General features: G+C 41.1%; 1 protein-coding gene across 5 annotated transcripts in view; it reads right to left on the bottom strand.

The window, feature by feature from the left end:
• Positions 1 to 17536, bottom strand: part of WNK1 (WNK lysine deficient protein kinase 1) — a 109734-nt gene that overhangs the window by 28708 nt on the left and 63490 nt on the right. For 4 of the 5 annotated variants that reach the window (XM_009278940.2, XM_009278939.2, XM_009278941.2 and 1 more), the window contains exons 7-17: positions 17155 to 17491; positions 15854 to 16041; positions 12519 to 12776; positions 10380 to 10808; positions 6823 to 6894; positions 6039 to 6188; positions 4510 to 4983; positions 3091 to 3372; positions 2321 to 2412; positions 1595 to 1757; positions 963 to 1079 (exon numbers count right to left, since the gene is read on the bottom strand). In XM_009278940.2, coding sequence (XP_009277215.1) covers positions 963 to 1079; positions 1595 to 1757; positions 2321 to 2412; positions 3091 to 3372; positions 4510 to 4983; positions 6039 to 6188; positions 6823 to 6894; positions 10380 to 10808; positions 12519 to 12776; positions 15854 to 16041; positions 17155 to 17491 — 2562 coding nt within the window. The remainder of the gene's footprint in view (positions 1 to 962; positions 1080 to 1594; positions 1758 to 2320; positions 2413 to 3090; positions 3373 to 4509; positions 4984 to 6038; positions 6189 to 6822; positions 6895 to 10379; positions 10809 to 12518; positions 12777 to 15853; positions 16042 to 17154; positions 17492 to 17536) is intronic. The other variant, XM_009278942.2, reaches the window with a different exon arrangement.

Raw genomic sequence — 17536 nt, 5'->3', positions numbered from 1 at the left:
CTTTTTTTTTTTTTTTTTTACACCGCCCATACATATACATAGCCAAGAACCAACTTCTTCCTCTTTCTCAGAAAAAAGCCATTAGTGGCAAAGAGATCATTTCTCCCATGTCACTAATTTGGTTCCTTTTGACAGGTATGAATCCAGCACACACCACCTATTACTCTGCCACCTCTCTAAGCTAAAAGATGAATGCTGCACAGGTGCACAAGAAGCTGGCAGAAGATACTGCTTTGTCATCCCCCCTTGCTTCAGTAACACTAAAACAATCTCAGTTTCATTCAGATTGTACCAGCCCAAGAATAAGAGTTTAAGTTTAAGAAAAAAAAGGGGTGGGGGGGGAGGGAGATTCTATTCCACACTACACAGTACTCATTTAAACGTCTCTCTACAGGGCAAGTTCTTTTCTATGTTTGACTATTATACATTAAATAGAGAGGTTTTTCTCCGTTGAGAAAGTCAAAAGCAGCATCAGTCATTACTGACTTTCAGAAACCAGAAAGTGATTCCCATTCCTTCCTTTAAGGGCAGAATCTTGCCATTTCAGTTGAGAACAATGGCAAAAAACTCAAAGCTTAAGCATAAGTTTTAAAGATCTAGCAATGTTTGCTCTTAGAAAAGCAAACAGAATTTGTTTAACCTGGCACTTTCAGAAAGTTGTTTGCAGTTTTTCAAAAAATTAGACTGCAAAAAAACAAAAGCAGATTTACTTGATAAAACCACAATTCTAAGGTAAAAACTGATGCAAATTTTCAGGTGAACTGAGCATGCAATATTAACTGTCAATTTGGTATACCACTCTGTGCTCTGAGTTTCTAGTTGTGCTTGTGTACTAGTAAGGTGACCACAGGCCATGCTACAAGGAAGAGCAATTCTGAAACACAAATGAGAAAATAAGACTGCTTATATTACTACTGTGATTAAGAATGGATTCAACTCTTCATCTCTAAAATATATCTTACCATAATTGAAGCTATTTCCTCAGGGTTGTCACCATCCAAATCAAATTTGAAAGTAACCATTTTCCGATTGTGTGTCTCTAGCTGGCATTCCACTACCCGATCACCTTTATTTGAAACCTAAAGCAAAGAAAACAATAGTTCAAACAAAAAGCATGAGAATTTAAGACTTGTGCTTTAAAGCTCACAGAGACAAACCAACGGTACTGGTCTAATACAAACACATTCTCTCTTTCCAGTCTAATAAATGGTGCCATGTACAGCATCATTTTTTCTGAGGATACACCAAATATTCTGGAATAGCCTGTGGAGTCACTGGTGGCTAAGCAAGCCAATTTTGCCATATCTAATGCTCCAAAAAGCTCTTCGTAGATGACATTTGGAACACTGACTCCAGAAGCAGAAGAAATACACTGGATAGCTTGTGTGCTTGGCGGGGGTGGAGGGGGCACAGAACAAGACCACAAAAGAGACATTCCTCAAAGGAAAAGAAATTTTTTGAAGCTCAAAAAATGGTGCCATGTACAGCATCATTTTTTCTGAGGATACACCAAATATTCTGGAATAGCCTGTGGAGTCACTGGTGGCTAAGGCATCATCACTACCAAACTGTCACTAAAATAAAAAATACTCACATTTAGAATTCTCAGTTTTGGCCTAGCAGTCTTCTCGTGGCGAGAGCGACTACGGACAGACCTCCGCATATGACGTTTAGTAGTCCTCCCTTCATGCCTTCCGCTAGAAGCTGGAACATTCTCATTGCCATCGCTCAATCCTGAAGCAACATCAGAATGCGCACTAAAAAAAAGGCAACTTTACATTAGTATCCATGCTCTCCATAACTGCAACAATACACTACCCTACCAGATGGTATTCTCTTCTGGATAGCAGTAGATGTCTGTTAATCACAGAGTAGGGGAGAAGAGTCCTGTCAACACTTAGAATTGCTAGTCAAGCAACCCTAATAGTAATTATTTAGCTACATATCCCTCGCAAGCTGAGTTGTACAAATGCATCTTCTGAACAGGTTTTCAAGCTATTTGGAGTTTAAATTCTGTTTAAGTGCCAAAAGAACAGAAAAACATCCCTTATGATCCATGTGACATGACAAATGAAAAAGGATCACAAGTTAAATCACTATACACAATCCTATTTACTCTCTCCATACCCTGCTGTAAATCAAAGCTTACTCCACCTCTCATAAGCCTATTTTTCCTCTAGGAAGTTTATTTCCTCACATCCTCAAGAACACCTTCAGTGAAAAAAAAAATCCCTGGTGCAAAGAGATACCTAAAGATCACCCAAGGAGGAATAATCTAACACATGAAATTGAAACTCAGTTTGGTGAAAACAATGCTTACCTATCCATAGAGGAAACCAAAGGGGTAGACTGAGCAGGCTGTGTTGCTGGAAGAGTCTCTGAAGGAGCAGTCTGTGAGACTCCCTGAGTACCCTATGGATAGAAACCTACATCAAGAAACCCCCCAAAGAATACCGTTCCTTTCTAAGTAACCCAGTAGTCTTCAATGTTTCCTCCCAAATCAGTTGTAAAGCTAAAAGCATGACCTTTCTAAAACTTCAAACAGCTGGCATCTAGACAGCTCTAATTCACAACAGATTCTAGAGCAAACTGCAGTGAAGCAAATCATCATCTGGGGAGGGGTGGGGAAAGGAGATCAGCCATCCTTTCTACTGCTATGTGTCACTACAGTTTGCCATGCAGCCATAGTCTTACTAACAGAATGTGCAAAAGGTAAGCCAATGCAGAAGACAAAGACAATTCAAATTCTCCCTAGCAAGAACAACACTGCAGGGAACAGGCATAACGACAGATTCTCAAAGGCTATCAGTTGCAATTTGTCTTTGATATGGCAAAAATGTTCTACAGTACTAGCAAGAAGTGAAGTGTTAACAGGTTTTTGCCTGCAGGATGCACTCACTTCCCAACAGAACAGCCAGTGGCAACAAGGTCCCCACATTGGCATGACATTCTGCTGTAAGAAAAAGGTCATTTCAAATATTAATTTCCAACTGAAAACAAGCGTGGACGGGATTAGTTCCACACACACATACACTGTTGCATAATTCAAACACCCTAAATGTATTGTTACGTTATATTCAACATATTTACCTCCAAAACTGCCTGCTGCGAGGAGGCAGATGAGGCCTGTTGTGCTAAACTCACTGAAGGCTGGGGCACCTGAACCTGTCCTCCTAGGCTGCCCATGGGAACTAAAACGTTCTGTTCCACATATGGCTGCACAACAGGAGCAAGATAGCCCGACTGAGCCATTGCATCTGTGGGTAAGGGAGGGGACAGTACAGCAGAAGGAATGCTAACAGAGGCCACAGCAGAGGAAGGTGCAACATTCGAGTCCCCTGGGTATTGAGGTGGCAGCCGAGATGGGAAGCCCTGTAATAGAAATGAGGGAGTCAAGTTAGTGAATGTCAACGCTAAATAGGAAGTGACAGTAAAAAAAGTATCAGTTTCAGGGGCTTGTTCCAACCTTCCGTTCAAGCACTCCCAAAGACTATCTTCCCAGAGAAGCAGAGCAAACCGCTCACATAGCCAAAGCTCAGCTTGCGAGTCATCATGCTTGAACAAGCAAATTCCCACTCAAAGTTCCAAGTCTTAGGCAAAACAATCTTCGTCTCCCAACTCTTGCAGTTGCCTATTTGGCTTAATATTTTAAGACCCAAGACTTGAAATGAGTTTGAAGAATTCTCAGGCTGAACAACTACTGCTCAGAAGATGTTATGCAACTGCTGCTGATTCTTCAGACTAATAGCAAAAGCACTCTTGTGTTCTTCCTGTCCTGATGTGATGAGCTGACCCAGGAACCAAGGAACATTCCTACACACTGTTTCTGTTCTCCTTATAATCCCAGTGCAGATATTTCTACAGCTACACAATTTTTGTTCTAGAAGAACAATCATATGCTGAGTCGCTATTTTTGTCACTATTCAGATTGCCATTTTTACAGTGATCGCACAAAGTAGCAGAAGCAGTCTGTGCCCAACAGTCTAGCATTTCATGACTAGCATCAGGTACTTACATCATGTTCAAGATCCATGCCATCTGACATTTCTAGAAAGTCCGTGTCCCCCCTCCCTACCTCCCCCTTCCCAGACTTGGAATGAAACACTGACATTGCTGAATATGCTGCCATTGATTTTCTTTCCAACACACATTCCCCCATTTTTAAAAATCAAAATTTTTGGTTTTGTTTTTTTTCCCAAGTTGACAATCTCTTGGATATATAGCTGTCCTCTTTCACACAGCGGTTGACCAAAGTCCTGCACTATGATTCTGTCATTTTAGACAAATTCCATTGCCAAATATAAAAAAATCAAAACACCAGGGTGTCCAAGGACTTTTTCTTTTTTATCCCATCCTTAAAATGGTCCTTTACCGCACAACAGAATTCATCTTCGTGGCTTAATGGCTCTCTTATGAGAAGTGAGTTGGCCAGGGCACATAGTTCAGATCTGGTACCTTAGAGGAACAGGTAAAAATGTGGAGAAGAGCTCTGCTGGCTTGCAACAATACCTGGTAAAGAGCATCTCCAGCAGGAAGTGAAGCTTCAGCAGCTTGTCCAATGCTGACTGGCAATCCCACGGACTGGACAGCCGGCTGCAGGAGCTGCGGGAGAACCTGGCTGGGCAACTGAGCCACAGGCTGCATCAGTGTGGGAAGCTGGCTAGGGACAACGGTTGATCCCACAGGGACAGCGGTTGCCGCAGCAGACGTTGCCAGTGTGAGCAATGGCTGATTCATGCCAGCTGCCATCGAAATGGGCAGTGACTGGAAACCTGGCTGAGCCACTGACACATGAGGAGCTGCTACGGGCAACTGAGAGACTGAGAACTGGGGAACCATGGAAGCTGGCAAGGGCTGTCCCATGGGTAGAAAATGAGAGCCAATGGGGACTGATGGGGCAACTGAAGGCTGAGGGAGAGAAGGTGCTGCAACAGGTAATTGAGGCTCGCCTTGGATGATCGACACTGGTTGGGAAACAGGAAGCTGGGGAGGTAAAGAAAATAGAGATAGATTTTTTTTTTTTTAAAGCAGGGTTGCAGAAAGCAGAATTTTTACGCATTAGTCAAAGAAAGAATTATTCACGTTACAGCACTCTGTTAAAGTGGGTGGGGAGCACAGTTGGCAGAGTGGCTGGGAAGTTGGCTGGAGTTCCAAAAGGTCCTCACTTCGCAACACTTCCCCTGAAGAACTTAACAGGCTCTTGAAACAGACACCCATGGAGGGTGAAAAACCAACGTTCGAATATCCTGAAGCACCGACTTGTGCATAAACAGAATCGAATTCCCCTCAACACTGTCCCCAGAGCCAAGCCTGCCTTCTTACAGGAAAGAAGTGCAAATCTTTCAACAAATCTGTCAGCTTTGGGTATGGGGACTAAAGCAACAGAGAACGAAAAGCCACTGTGCCAGCATTCAGAGAATGGCAGGGGATATGTCAATTAAAGCCAGCGAACAATGCAACTAGAAAGGCAGTTTAGATGAACAAGCAACAAAACAACAATTTTAAAAACAAAAATCAAGGCTCACATGTTCAAGATAGAGATATGAGCCAAAATGAAGTAATACTCAGTAACAGAAGCTTCTTGACCAGGGAGTAAAGGAGAAGAGCTGAATAAGAAAGATGACAGAGTGGAGAAGGCAGTCCTTATGGTTCACTACCTAAATAAGTGAACATGTTTTACACACATAATGGTGCAGAAGATAGACATTGATGGGAAGCAGAGAAATGACAAGTTCCTGAAAATCCATTCATAATACACCATTCATCAATATGCCTCATGATATTTTTGACAATTTAAAGATCTTTGTGCATGGAAGTGCTATCCCTCCCTCAAATTACTCACAACTGCCACGTGTGAAAGAAAGGGTTTCCAACACATTTTCCAAAAAAATTGACAGTTGTACACTAAGAATATTATTAACTGGATGAATGTTTTGGAACCATTAGAAAAGATGACAAAAGTGAAAGTAGCAGCATATTGAATTTGTCAGCTGTGAAGAAGAAAAAAATCTTCTGCTAGAAAGAAGAATTTTGTTTACCTGTGACCCAGCTGCTGCCTGAGGCATTGGCATAATCTGTGAAGTTTGAGTTTGAGAGACAGTTTGTGTGGGAGTGGCACCAGCAGAAACTGATGGCTGCTGCAGCTGGTACTGTCCAGGCTGTTGGGAAGAGGCTGGCTGCTGTGCATTCTGTAGTAGGGAAAAGAGGCAGAAGTTATTTTTCCCCCCACAGAAGTTTTTTAAAGCATATCCTATTTAAATTCTACTTTTTACTCCCTCATAAGGGACACCAGTGGTTCTTCTGAATATGCTGAGTCAATTAAGATTTAGCAATTACTTATCAGCATTACTAATACAACTCCATTATCAGCACCAAATCTTGCAACAGAATTACTTCACCTGTGAAAACAAGAATGAAAATTCTATAAAGGAAGAAAAAGCAGTTAAGAGAAGAGGATGTTGCAGAAGATACTATTTCCAGTTAGAAGAAATGATGAGAATGAAGTCTGCCTGTTTAGACAGTCTAACTTGCAAATCCTGACATGCCTCCTCTTGAATGGGACCTCCATTGCAAGCTCAGGTGCAAGTTGGGGAAGACAGACACGTGAAAACAAGCATTAACACGATTCTAAAAATTAACTTCATTGACTTTCTGAGACTTATCTCATAGCATGTTAGACTGGGTGAGAACCAGAGGATTCCTTAGCTTTTGTCCAAAACTATGGGTTGAAGGAGGGACAGAGGTAGTCAGCTGCTCTTAGTGAGTCATCAAAATCCTACACTAAAAGTATTTTAGTCCTGGGTTTAGGGACTGTGATCTTACCTGCTGAGTGTGTTGGGTAGGCTGGGATGGCACCGATGCACTACTTGAGGCTGACTGGCCTTGCACCTGTGTCTGGAGGAGAAAAAAAAAAAAGAGAGAATCAGCTTTAAAAACCCTATGGTTTCTGCAGCAGGCAGGTAAAATAATTTCTGCCTGGAATGATCTGGTTGGAACAGGTTTCTAGCTGTCCTTTTGGACAACCAGTCCTTTTAGGCAAATTCCACTACGACAACCAGAACAAAACAGAGCAATCTGGAAAAGCACTGAACTCCATTTTAAGTCTTCCAAAACAATGAATACAGAAAGTCTTTGCAACCCACATGCCCCTCACCATGAGACAGATCAGCCTACCAGCTGCTTCTTCCGCTGATGATGCTTTAAGAGCAGGATGCCTTGGTATGGTAACTGGAAATACAGGCATTAAGTTTTACCTTTACATGTGTTCTAAACACAGTTAGGTGGGGAGACAGAAGGAGGCTAGAAGGAAATAAAACTATCTGTTACAAAAAAAAAAATCAAAGATATACAGAATTCTAGACGAATAACAAAGTACTCAGTACATGTCCATGTTATGAATTCCCTTTGAGAGGCATGTCAAAATACAAGCTAGAAATCATTTCCAGACTCACTACCATTCAAAGGCCACCAAGAATTGGATATTGAAGAATCTGGGGGTCCACGTTCTAGCTAAGACAGAATTTTTGAATGAATAAGCAATGAAAAAAATGGATGAGTGGCATACAAATGAACGTGGAAGATGTAGAGGAAAATGGAATGGATTTTCATTATTGGTTTTGTGGCTGACATTTTTTATCAGATCCCAGGAATTTTATTATTTTTACGACCATTATATTTCTTTATCAGATCCTGGGAGACAACTAGACAAAGACCTCCAGATGAGCTCCCTGAGCATGCACCACTTTGGTGAACTGCCTTTGTAAGAAACATATCTGGTGCATATGTATCATATCAGAAAGATCTACTAGAATTCCTTAATGCCGTGATCATTCAGCTTGTAGAAGCTTATTAGGAACAAGTTTATTAAAATTATATACTTTTTTAATTATAGAAACTTTGGGGAAAGCAGACTGCCAATGAAAAGAACCATTTTTTTCTTTGCTGTTTTAGAAGCTTAAGGCCCTTATTGGCTAGGATCTAAACGTGTGCTATATCCCACTGCTGTAACATCTGTTCACATTGACTCAAGTTTGTGCTTCAAATTTTGATTTCTTAGTGAATTAGATAAAAGATCCCAGAACTTATATTCTGTAAAATAATCATGATCCCTTATTGTGTTTTCCAGATGTATTTGACATCCATCAGAAGTCACCTCCTGAAGTTTAACAAAGGTGGTTTATGGAGAAACAATCCCCAAGTAATTTTCAAACTTCTTGCATAGCAACTTCACTCCACAAGTTCTCCTACAGCACAGAAATTACTGTCTATTAGATTAGTAATTAAAGCTGTTTCAGCTTTAATAAAACACCTTTATTATCCCATACAGAAAGCCTTAAATACTTAGTTCTTGATCTTACCACAAAAAGCAAAAAGATTCTCCTCTAGTTCCTTCACACAAATCCCAAAGTTGCTAATACTCCAGTAACTAAAATGTCAGAGCGCCCCTAATTCCAAGAACAGAAGGAATAAGAGAAGTCTACTTAAAGTAAATCCTCTCTTTTCATAAAAAATTATCTTATAATACAGAAAGCCTTAAATACTTAGTTCTTGATCTTACCACAAAAAGCAAAAAGATTCTCCTCTAGTTCCTTCACACAAATCCCAAAGTTGCTAATACTCCAGTAACTAAAATGTCAGAGCGCCCCTAATTCCAAGAACAGAAGGAATAAGAGAAGTCTACTTAAAGTAAATCCTCTCTTTTCATAAAAAATTATCTTATGAAAAGTTTCAGGCTACAAGTGCAGACACATACACCTCACAGTCACAGTGTACAAATGCATTACTGACTATAGGAAGTGCAAATACCATATATGCTGATAAAACATGTACCTCCAAACTAAGCTTCAGGCCTCAAATTTTGCTTTTTAAAAAGGACACCATATTCTAGGCTTAAAAGGAAGCAATACCTATTAGCAACAGTTGTTTGTGCCACTGATTTACCACTCAGCTTTTTTAGTCTCTTTAATGATCCTGCAAGTACATTTCCAAATCCGTGTACACATATATAATAAAGCTCCTTCCATTCCTCTCTTCCCACTTTCTTCCCCCAAGCCTAGAAAAAAGCTCGTGCATTTTGGACAGTCACCAAATTAACCTTGTTGTTACCTAATGAAACATTATTCATACGAAAGTTCAACTTCAAATAACACATTCTCATTAAATGGCTAAGGAGCAGGAACAAAAATACAAAGCAAGTTTTACTATCACTTGCTGATTCAAACTGTGGAGAAGATACATTTCATTAAACTCATTGTTTAAAAGCCAATTTGGTACTCCACCTCTCTCTTGCCAAAAGAACAACTAGTCCCAGGAGGAACACTGACCATTTGTTACCCTTAGCACAAAAGCCCTACCAATATTTCAGCCGAAGCTGAACACAGACCAAGTGGTTGCTGATGCCTCATTATTTCATTGCAACCTGGTAAGTTCAAGAGATCCTAGTATACTACTGACTTGGTGGAAAGACACCCCCATGAATGCTAATATTACAAACCACATGGAACAAGTCTAAGAGCAAGGCTCCCTTTTAAGTGCAAGGTATGACTTATAAAGAGTAGAGAAATTCTGGAAGGGTTTGCTCCTGTAACCTGAGGATAGAGTGCAGGTGGTCCTGATGAAAGCGAGGTGGACAAGGCCTGCTGAGTCGAGGCTCCCTGGGGGAAGCAGATGAAGAGCTGCGACTCTTGCAATACCTTCTGAGGCAGCTGAACAATGGGCAATGAGAAGTCTGAACCAAAAGCAGAAGATGACCCCCCTGTAGGGGGAGGAGACTGGAAATCGCCAGTGTCAGAGGAAGTCAGCTGTGAGGAATCACTGGAGTATTCTGGGCTTCCTTCCGGCCAGCTGCGCCTGGCAGAGCCCCCTCTGGGACCTGCTAACTCAGGACCGAGATAGTTATACTGCTCCTCTGTCACAGGCTGAAGCCGACCATGCGACCCTATGCCTTGAGTGGATTCCTCTTGACTGGTCTCCATAGAGCCCCGGCGACTTCTGTAGACCCGCTGGGGTAAAACTGCCCCTTCTGCTGGAGCAGAAGTCGGTGTGTGCACATGGAACTCAAAGACACAGCTTGCTCTGCCATCACCACTGTGAGAGAGCACAGCCGGGGCAGAGTGCGGAACAAATACCTGGTGGAACGTCATCTGAGCAGGATCTACACTCAGAGGAGCAGAAACACTGGATAATGGAGAAAGGGGACCCATCCCAGAATCCAGCCTCAGGTTCTGAACATGTCTTGCCAGGTATGTTTGCCCCGATTGAAAGTCGAACACAGAGCTTTGTGGAGGACCACCTTGCCCATGGTTTGACTCAGAGACCTGCTTCAAGTGTTGTTCAGTCGCATGAGAGTTATAAGCTACTTGATCATACTGCTCCGATACCTGTGATGGATAGTGCATGCCCACCAAATATACAGCTTCTGGATGCATTCTGTAGTGAGCATCCTCTGGAGGAGTTGGTCCAGATCTATAGTCACTGTGTACAGGAGCTGGCTCAAATACAGGATTAACTTGCACATGCAGAGGCTCTCCACTGACTCTCTGAGCTGCTGTGCCCAGCATAACGAATGCCTCTGGTGTCCAATTGGTGGGGCTACCACCAGGTGGAACTAAACTCTGGCCAGTCTTCAGCAATGGCTGGAAGTGGCAAGTTTGGGCTTCCAAAAATGAAGTGCTCTTGCGCCGCTGAGCAACTGCCACCTTCGGCGGGCAGACAGGTGGTGGCGAGAAAGACACCGGCCGTTCATGAACGGTTGGGAAAAATATCTGTGAATCTGGGAACGTTGGTGTTCCCCCACGCGGATGCTGAGGCTGTATTGACATGAACAAGACAAGTAATTCATACATTAAAAGTGAAAGCACATCAACATGCACAGTTCACTAGGCAGTTCTGTGAAGTAACTTTATAGAATGACTACTCAATTCATGGTCAAAAACATACAATACTTAGGAAATTTAGGTGAGTTGTAAATATCCATTAAATACATCCATGGCAGGCATAGCGACAAATGGAAACATTTGCTTATGTTAGAGCTGCTTTTCCAGTCCAATTCCAATAATTCACAAAAATAAACCAGTTTTGCTCCCAAAAATGGAATGAGATTTATTGTCATGGGCTATCTATTGTGATAAGTGCTTGAAAGTCAATCAAACCCCTGAGGTTACTGCCATATGGGGAATCTGAAAATTCAGAACTTGATAGCAGCAACAATGCAGAGCCTCTACTTTGCATTTAGAAATTAAAATGGCATTAAATCTTAATATTATCCAATGCAAAAACCACAGTGCTAGCATCCTGTCAGGTGTGTGTTCTGTATGCAATCCAGAGAGCTAAAGAGAAACCTTTTATGAGACAAAATTGAATCATTCCAGCCCACAGATGAAAAAAAGTGTGTGTGATCCCTTTTGATCATACCTTTTCACATAGGAAATTAGCACTCACTGAAACAAACCTAACTCTTGCCTGGACAATAAAACATTCACAGGTTTAGCAACAGCAGAGTCTGCAGGCAATTCCACTCCATCTGATGTCCTAGTTCAGATGAGGCTCATCTTATTTAAGATTTGTAGGGAAATTTTCACTAAAGCAAGTTCTATGTAAGAATACCAAACAACTTTGTAATTCTGCATTTTTTCATCTCTGCCTACAGTACGCTGAGAGACAAAGAATTATCAACCCTAAAGGGAAAAAAAATTGCAAGAGTCAGTAGCAAATGTACTGTCTTTAAGACAGATGCCATGTGTGACTTTTGCAAGTTGCTGTTTCCACATTGTTCTGTTTCTCCCCAGCCCCTTTTTTCTGGAAAAGCAGCAGCAAATTTCCATATTGACCAACATTAACAAGAAGGTCCTACAGGATAAAGAACTCTTCCTAAATTTTGAAAACTAGTTCCACATACTTCAGTTAGAGAATTGTTTCTCAAAATTTGTTTCATGTAAATCGAAGCCCAAAACTGAAAATAGACTACCTCCTGTCCTGCAAGCTGTCTTGCATCTAGCCTTCTGAGAAACAGGAAACAATGGCTTCTTCCCATCAAGAAGCAGCTGAAGTGGCATTTCTGATTAAAACTTATGGAAAAATCCTCAAAAGAATACTCTGAATTTCTAGTATCACTATCACAGCTAGCCAAAGCTTTTAGAATAACCAGCCACAGCAACCAAGCTTTAAAAGCTGCTTGTTTTGTGCAGGGCTTAATTAACATTCAATGCTTGCTTAGAATTTGGAAAATAAAAAGCTGGTCTTCTGACTTAAGGGGATAAGAACTAGTCTTCCCTTTACCTTCTGTGGTATAACTGGGTGATTAACATTTATACTATCCTAAAATACAAAAAACAAGTGGTCAGCCACTGTTTGATAATGTTTAAGTGTACTGCTTCCCAAAAAAGATCAACGTTCCAGCAGCACAGTATAAGGAATAGGGAATCAGCTCTTCATTTTCTCATTTTGAAAACGCCCAAAGTCCAGGATGTATTTAATGATAACTTATCTTACTGTGCCAGGAGGCAAATGGTAACACATACAGGACTGACAGAGAGGGAGGGCAGGCTGGAGCGTCGATGCTTGCGTGGAGAGGCAGAGTGCATGGGCAGGACACTTTCCAGGGCTTTAGAAAGCTTTTCTGCAAAGGTTTCTTCAGGGACAGTCCGAAGGTAGAAAGGAGAAAGAGGTGCAGACAGCGCTGGTGGTGGGGTGCAAGGAGCACTGAGAGGGATGCAGGACATAGAGGGAAGAGCAGGAAGGTGGGGGACACAAACTGACATGCTACGACCACGTTGAGGCTAAAGGAGGAAAACAAAAGTTAAGAATTGAACACTTCAAAAAATGAAAAACAAAACCAGCAAAAACTATAATGAGGTAGAAAAGAAATGCAGACGCACAATGAGAGGCCCAATACTGACTACTATGTGTGCAAGAAGATATGAGAAATGCTGAATGAATGCCAACACACACTGGGAACAGGCTATGTGCACCTCTGAGGACCCAACTTTGCCTTAGGTTACTGAGCAGTGCGAAAAGTTCCCTAGTACCCTTACGAGAAGCATGTGGAAGGCAGAGCAGACAGGAGAGAATATTTTCTCTGGGGCCCCTGATGCAGCCCATACTGCATGTACTCACAGCATCTAGTAGTCTGACAAACAGAAAAACTTAAACAGATACTGATGACCTTTCAAACATTCATTCTTAGTTTAGTGAGTGGATGTGTGTTTACACATATCACCTCACCAGTCTCTCTGCTTGGGCACCTCCCTGCCTGCATTAAGTGGACTAACTGTATGCAGCTGGCTCTTTATTAATAAAACATTACCATAAAAATTTAAACATTACACATTCTACAACATGATTTGTGGAAAAAAGTTGGTTTAATGTGTGGAAAATTCAGTAAAATTAGTCTTAGACAAGCATTTTCCAGATGCTGGGCCAATAAAAGCATCAGGATCTTGTAATCTTGCCACAATCCAGAAGGCCATAGGTCAAAACCCAACCAAATTGGAAGAATCAGTATTAGGGAGTTCGGGTTCGGTTTTGGGTTGGGTTTTTTTTTTTTTTGTTATTGCTTTTTTGGTGTTTTGTTATATTTTCAGTGAATAGAAAGAGGCAGTCTTCAACTGCAAGTTTTCCTTCTCTAATGGTATATGCCTCTTATGGGTGTAATCCACAATTTCTTAACATAACTGAAACCATATACAGACCTCCAGGGAAAAAAACTCAAGATATCCAGTGGAGATTAAACATTTCTGATGTGAGAAATCTTGCTAGACTGCTCAAAAATTTGGGAGAGACATAAGGGAACTCAAAAGGTTAAATAAATACTTTACCCATAATCTTCACCTGTTCCAAGGCAGGACTAGTTATATATGTCATTCCTGACTCCAATTTATCTAACCTGTTCAGAAACATCTCCAGTTATGAAGACTGCAGCACTTAACCGTCCTTGCTGGTTAGAAAAAAACCTTCCCAAACAATAATTCCATGATGCAATTTAGGCTTATTATTTCTTATTCTATCTGACAACAATGTTGTCATATGATTAGCCTCCTCCTGTTTTACAGCAGCCTTTACAGCTTTCTCTCTCCTCAAGCTCATCCTCCATAGGTTCAGCTTAACTCTTTCAGTCTTCCCACATAAACCATGTTTTCTGTACTTCTGGTGGTTTTTTTTTTCTCCTCACTCTCCTTTGAATTCTCTCCCAATTCACCCTCAAATTCTCTCAAGCAGGGTGCCCAGGATAGACTTACCAATGGCCAAGAGCAGAAGAACTACTTCACATAACATGATGTTTACCTTTTTCACAACATGATGTTTTTGACCATGTCCAGCTTGTGGTCCAATGTAATTCCTGACCTTTTTTTTTTTGCAGAATTGCTGCCTAGTCAGTTGTTGCTCATCCTGTACTTCTGTAGCTGATTATTGCTGTTTAAACATGAACCTTGTTCTTGTCCTGATTGAACTGCATTCTATTTCTTTTTAAGGCCATTCTCCAGTTGTCAATATAATTTTGTCATTCTGTCTTCCCAACAAACTGTTAGTAGTTCCTGGAGTGTTCTACTCCATTCTGTCAACCTCCTGGTACCACTAGTCATCATCATAGAGCATGAGCACATTTTAGCAGTGAACTAAGCAGCTTGACTATACCTCTGTCATACACTTGTTCTCCCATCCCCTCTCAAAAGTTTATGGTCTTTCAACCTGGAAGCTGGCCATCCCAAGACAATGAAATGGCTTCTAGTCCAATATATGCCCACACACCAAAACGTGGCTTACCCAGAACAAGAGCTTAGAGGGCTTAAAAACTCGTTTGATCAAGGACTAGCAGTACCACAAGCTTCAGGTTAAGAGCCTTTGAAAAAGATGGAGATACTTTGCTTGTGAGTGAAACCAGCATGTTTTCCAAAAAGCTAGTACCACCAACGATTCTGTAATAAAGCCTACAGCCACAGGTACCAAAAAAAAGTGAGGACCCTCAGTCTTAAGTGTCACAACTTCTCCCTTATGATATTACTACATTATACCATAATGTCTCTGCCTCAGGCTTAGATTTTTATTTTGTGTAAAAAAAACAAGCGACAAGGGAAGCACTGAAGACAATATAACAGTAGCAGAAGTTCTACTCCAGAGGTAGAATAGATTTCTGCGTGTACTCATACTCGGACCTAAAAACATACCAAGAAAAAAAAAACACAAAATAAAAGGGCAACACAAATGAACATAGTAGGAAAAGTATTTGTGCCCAATGCAGACTTTCAAGGGAAAAGGAATACACACGGCAACTGATGAGCAAATCAACATAAGCTAGAAATAAAACCGGGAACAAGGGTGTGGGGTCTTTTCAGTCTGGAGTTCTCACATGCAGCATTCTATAACAGTTAAAAAAATCTTACCTGCAGAATCTGTAATCAAAGCCTCACAGAACACACACAGCAATTTCATACTTATACAGTAACTCAAATTACTCTAATCCCTTCTTCAAATCAAACCAACAGCTTGATCCCTGGTAACTTCATATACACATACACACATCACCTTCCCAAGTGAGATTAAATGCTTACTTTCATGAGATAGTCTTGTTCTGAGGATGTTACTTCCATCCATAAAAAAACCTAACCTATCATTCTGCTTAAGTGCACTCAAGAGTAAATAAAAGCTTTAAAGACAAATACACCCTTGCACTTCTCCCCCCGCCCAGACTCAGTCACCTTGCAAAAATAGCCCCTCTACTACTCCCATGCAGAATTTGTATCACAGGCAAAACAAAACAGACATGGAAGATTGCCTGGCAGACTTTCCTCTCACCTTTCAAGAGAAATACAAAATCAAATAATTCCATGCATTTGCAATACTGTAAGTTCTGACTTACCGCTGCAGGTGGTTGATATCCTCCGTGCTGCTGCGACTGCACTTGGCCAACTGAAGCTGCATATCCCTGGACTGCAGCTGTTGAGATTGACTGGTCATGCTGGGAACCATATGACACAGTCTGTTGACTGCTCACACATGATTCGGTATAAACAGATGACCCCTGGCCACTGTCAACTGTCCCATCAGCTGCAGAAGTTAAAGATAAAAATCTGCATTTCAAGAACTGTAGTCTGGATTCACAACTTTAAACATATTATAATCAATCAAGTATTAGATTGATGTTTGTACCATGTCACATGGACCTTATCAGCATTTTACCTCTTGCAATATTTAAGCTGGTTAAAATTTTTTTTTTCTTCCTCAGTACAGTAATTCCTTACCAGTATGCCTTCCCCTAACCTCTGGAAAAAAATCAGTAATTTTAGGAGTTCTTCAGGAAGATACTTAATAGTAAACTATGCTTCCTATAAAAGACTAGACTAGAAATAGAAACTTAAATTCCACATTGTTATGAATGATCTTTCAGGGGTTTTTAATTATTATTTTTATTTATTTAATTTTACACAGACATATAAAACAGGTCTGTTGTGCTTGCTGGCAGATGCACCTGATGTAGGTATAGTAGAGAACTTAAAATCCCTATTACCTAAAGAGCAGATAGTAATTTGCTTTCTAACTTCACCATTCTAATATGGAAGTTCTCATCTACCATCATTACTCAAATACTGATTCAAATGTTGGGATGGCAGAAGAGGAAAAGTTGGGAGTATTAATTCATCTTTTCATGAATAGGATGTAAAACAGATAATGAAATTTTTTTTCAGAAAGCAAATTATGAGCTCAACTGCTTGTACATTAATCTCATTTCCACCTTAAACATAAGTTAACAAGGATTCAAATGAGTGTTTCTAATAGCTCTAACTGCACAGGTACAAGAGTATACAGCCTTCTGCAGGGCCAGAATATACTGTCCCTACAGGAGGGCAGCAAAAACTAGGACGTGTTCATGCTTCAGGTGCCCCAGTTCATTTAGTGTATTAACTTGAAACAAAGGAAAATGATTTTGTGCTAAGACACTAGACCGTGAATTGTGCCAAGACTTGGCTCAGCTAATGCACAGGAATGCATCTTATTTTGCCGTGCTTTCTAGTGACCTAATGTTCTTCAGCAGACCGCAATGGCAGACAGCAACATCGTAAGATATTGACTGCTATACCCACCAAAAGTTTAAGACTCTAAGGCAGGGGGGAGAACTGTGTAAGTGCAAGAGTTCCTAAATAAACCAACTGACACACTTACAAAGAATAGATATACTGGGTTGCTGGAACTGCAGTTGTTGGTGTTGATCAGCTTCTGGTTCTTCAGGCTCCACTTGTGTAGAAACCGATGCTGAAGTAGTGGGGACAGGAGTAGTACCAGTGACAGACAGGGGATGCTTTGACCCTGCATGGGAAGCACTTGATGGCTGCTGTTGCTCCAGCTGCTGCTTCTGACTACCTTCTTCCTGAAGTTTCTTCTCCTGTTCTTCTCGCACCAACTGACGCTGCTCTCGCTTTCGCTTAATCAAAGATACCCTGTCCTTGATAGCTTTCGCCATTGTCTTGTGATCCCCTTCACAGACATAGCCAGATTCCACCTGAAGGAGGATATATTCACAGAATTCAGACTGTCATAGACAGCC

This window comes from Aptenodytes forsteri, unplaced genomic scaffold, assembly GCF_000699145.1.
Source record: "Aptenodytes forsteri isolate BGI_AS27 unplaced genomic scaffold, ASM69914v1 Scaffold241, whole genome shotgun sequence".
In the NCBI taxonomy this organism is placed as follows: Eukaryota; Metazoa; Chordata; class Aves; order Sphenisciformes; family Spheniscidae; genus Aptenodytes; species Aptenodytes forsteri.
This window is presented reverse-complemented; position numbering and strand designations above follow the sequence as displayed.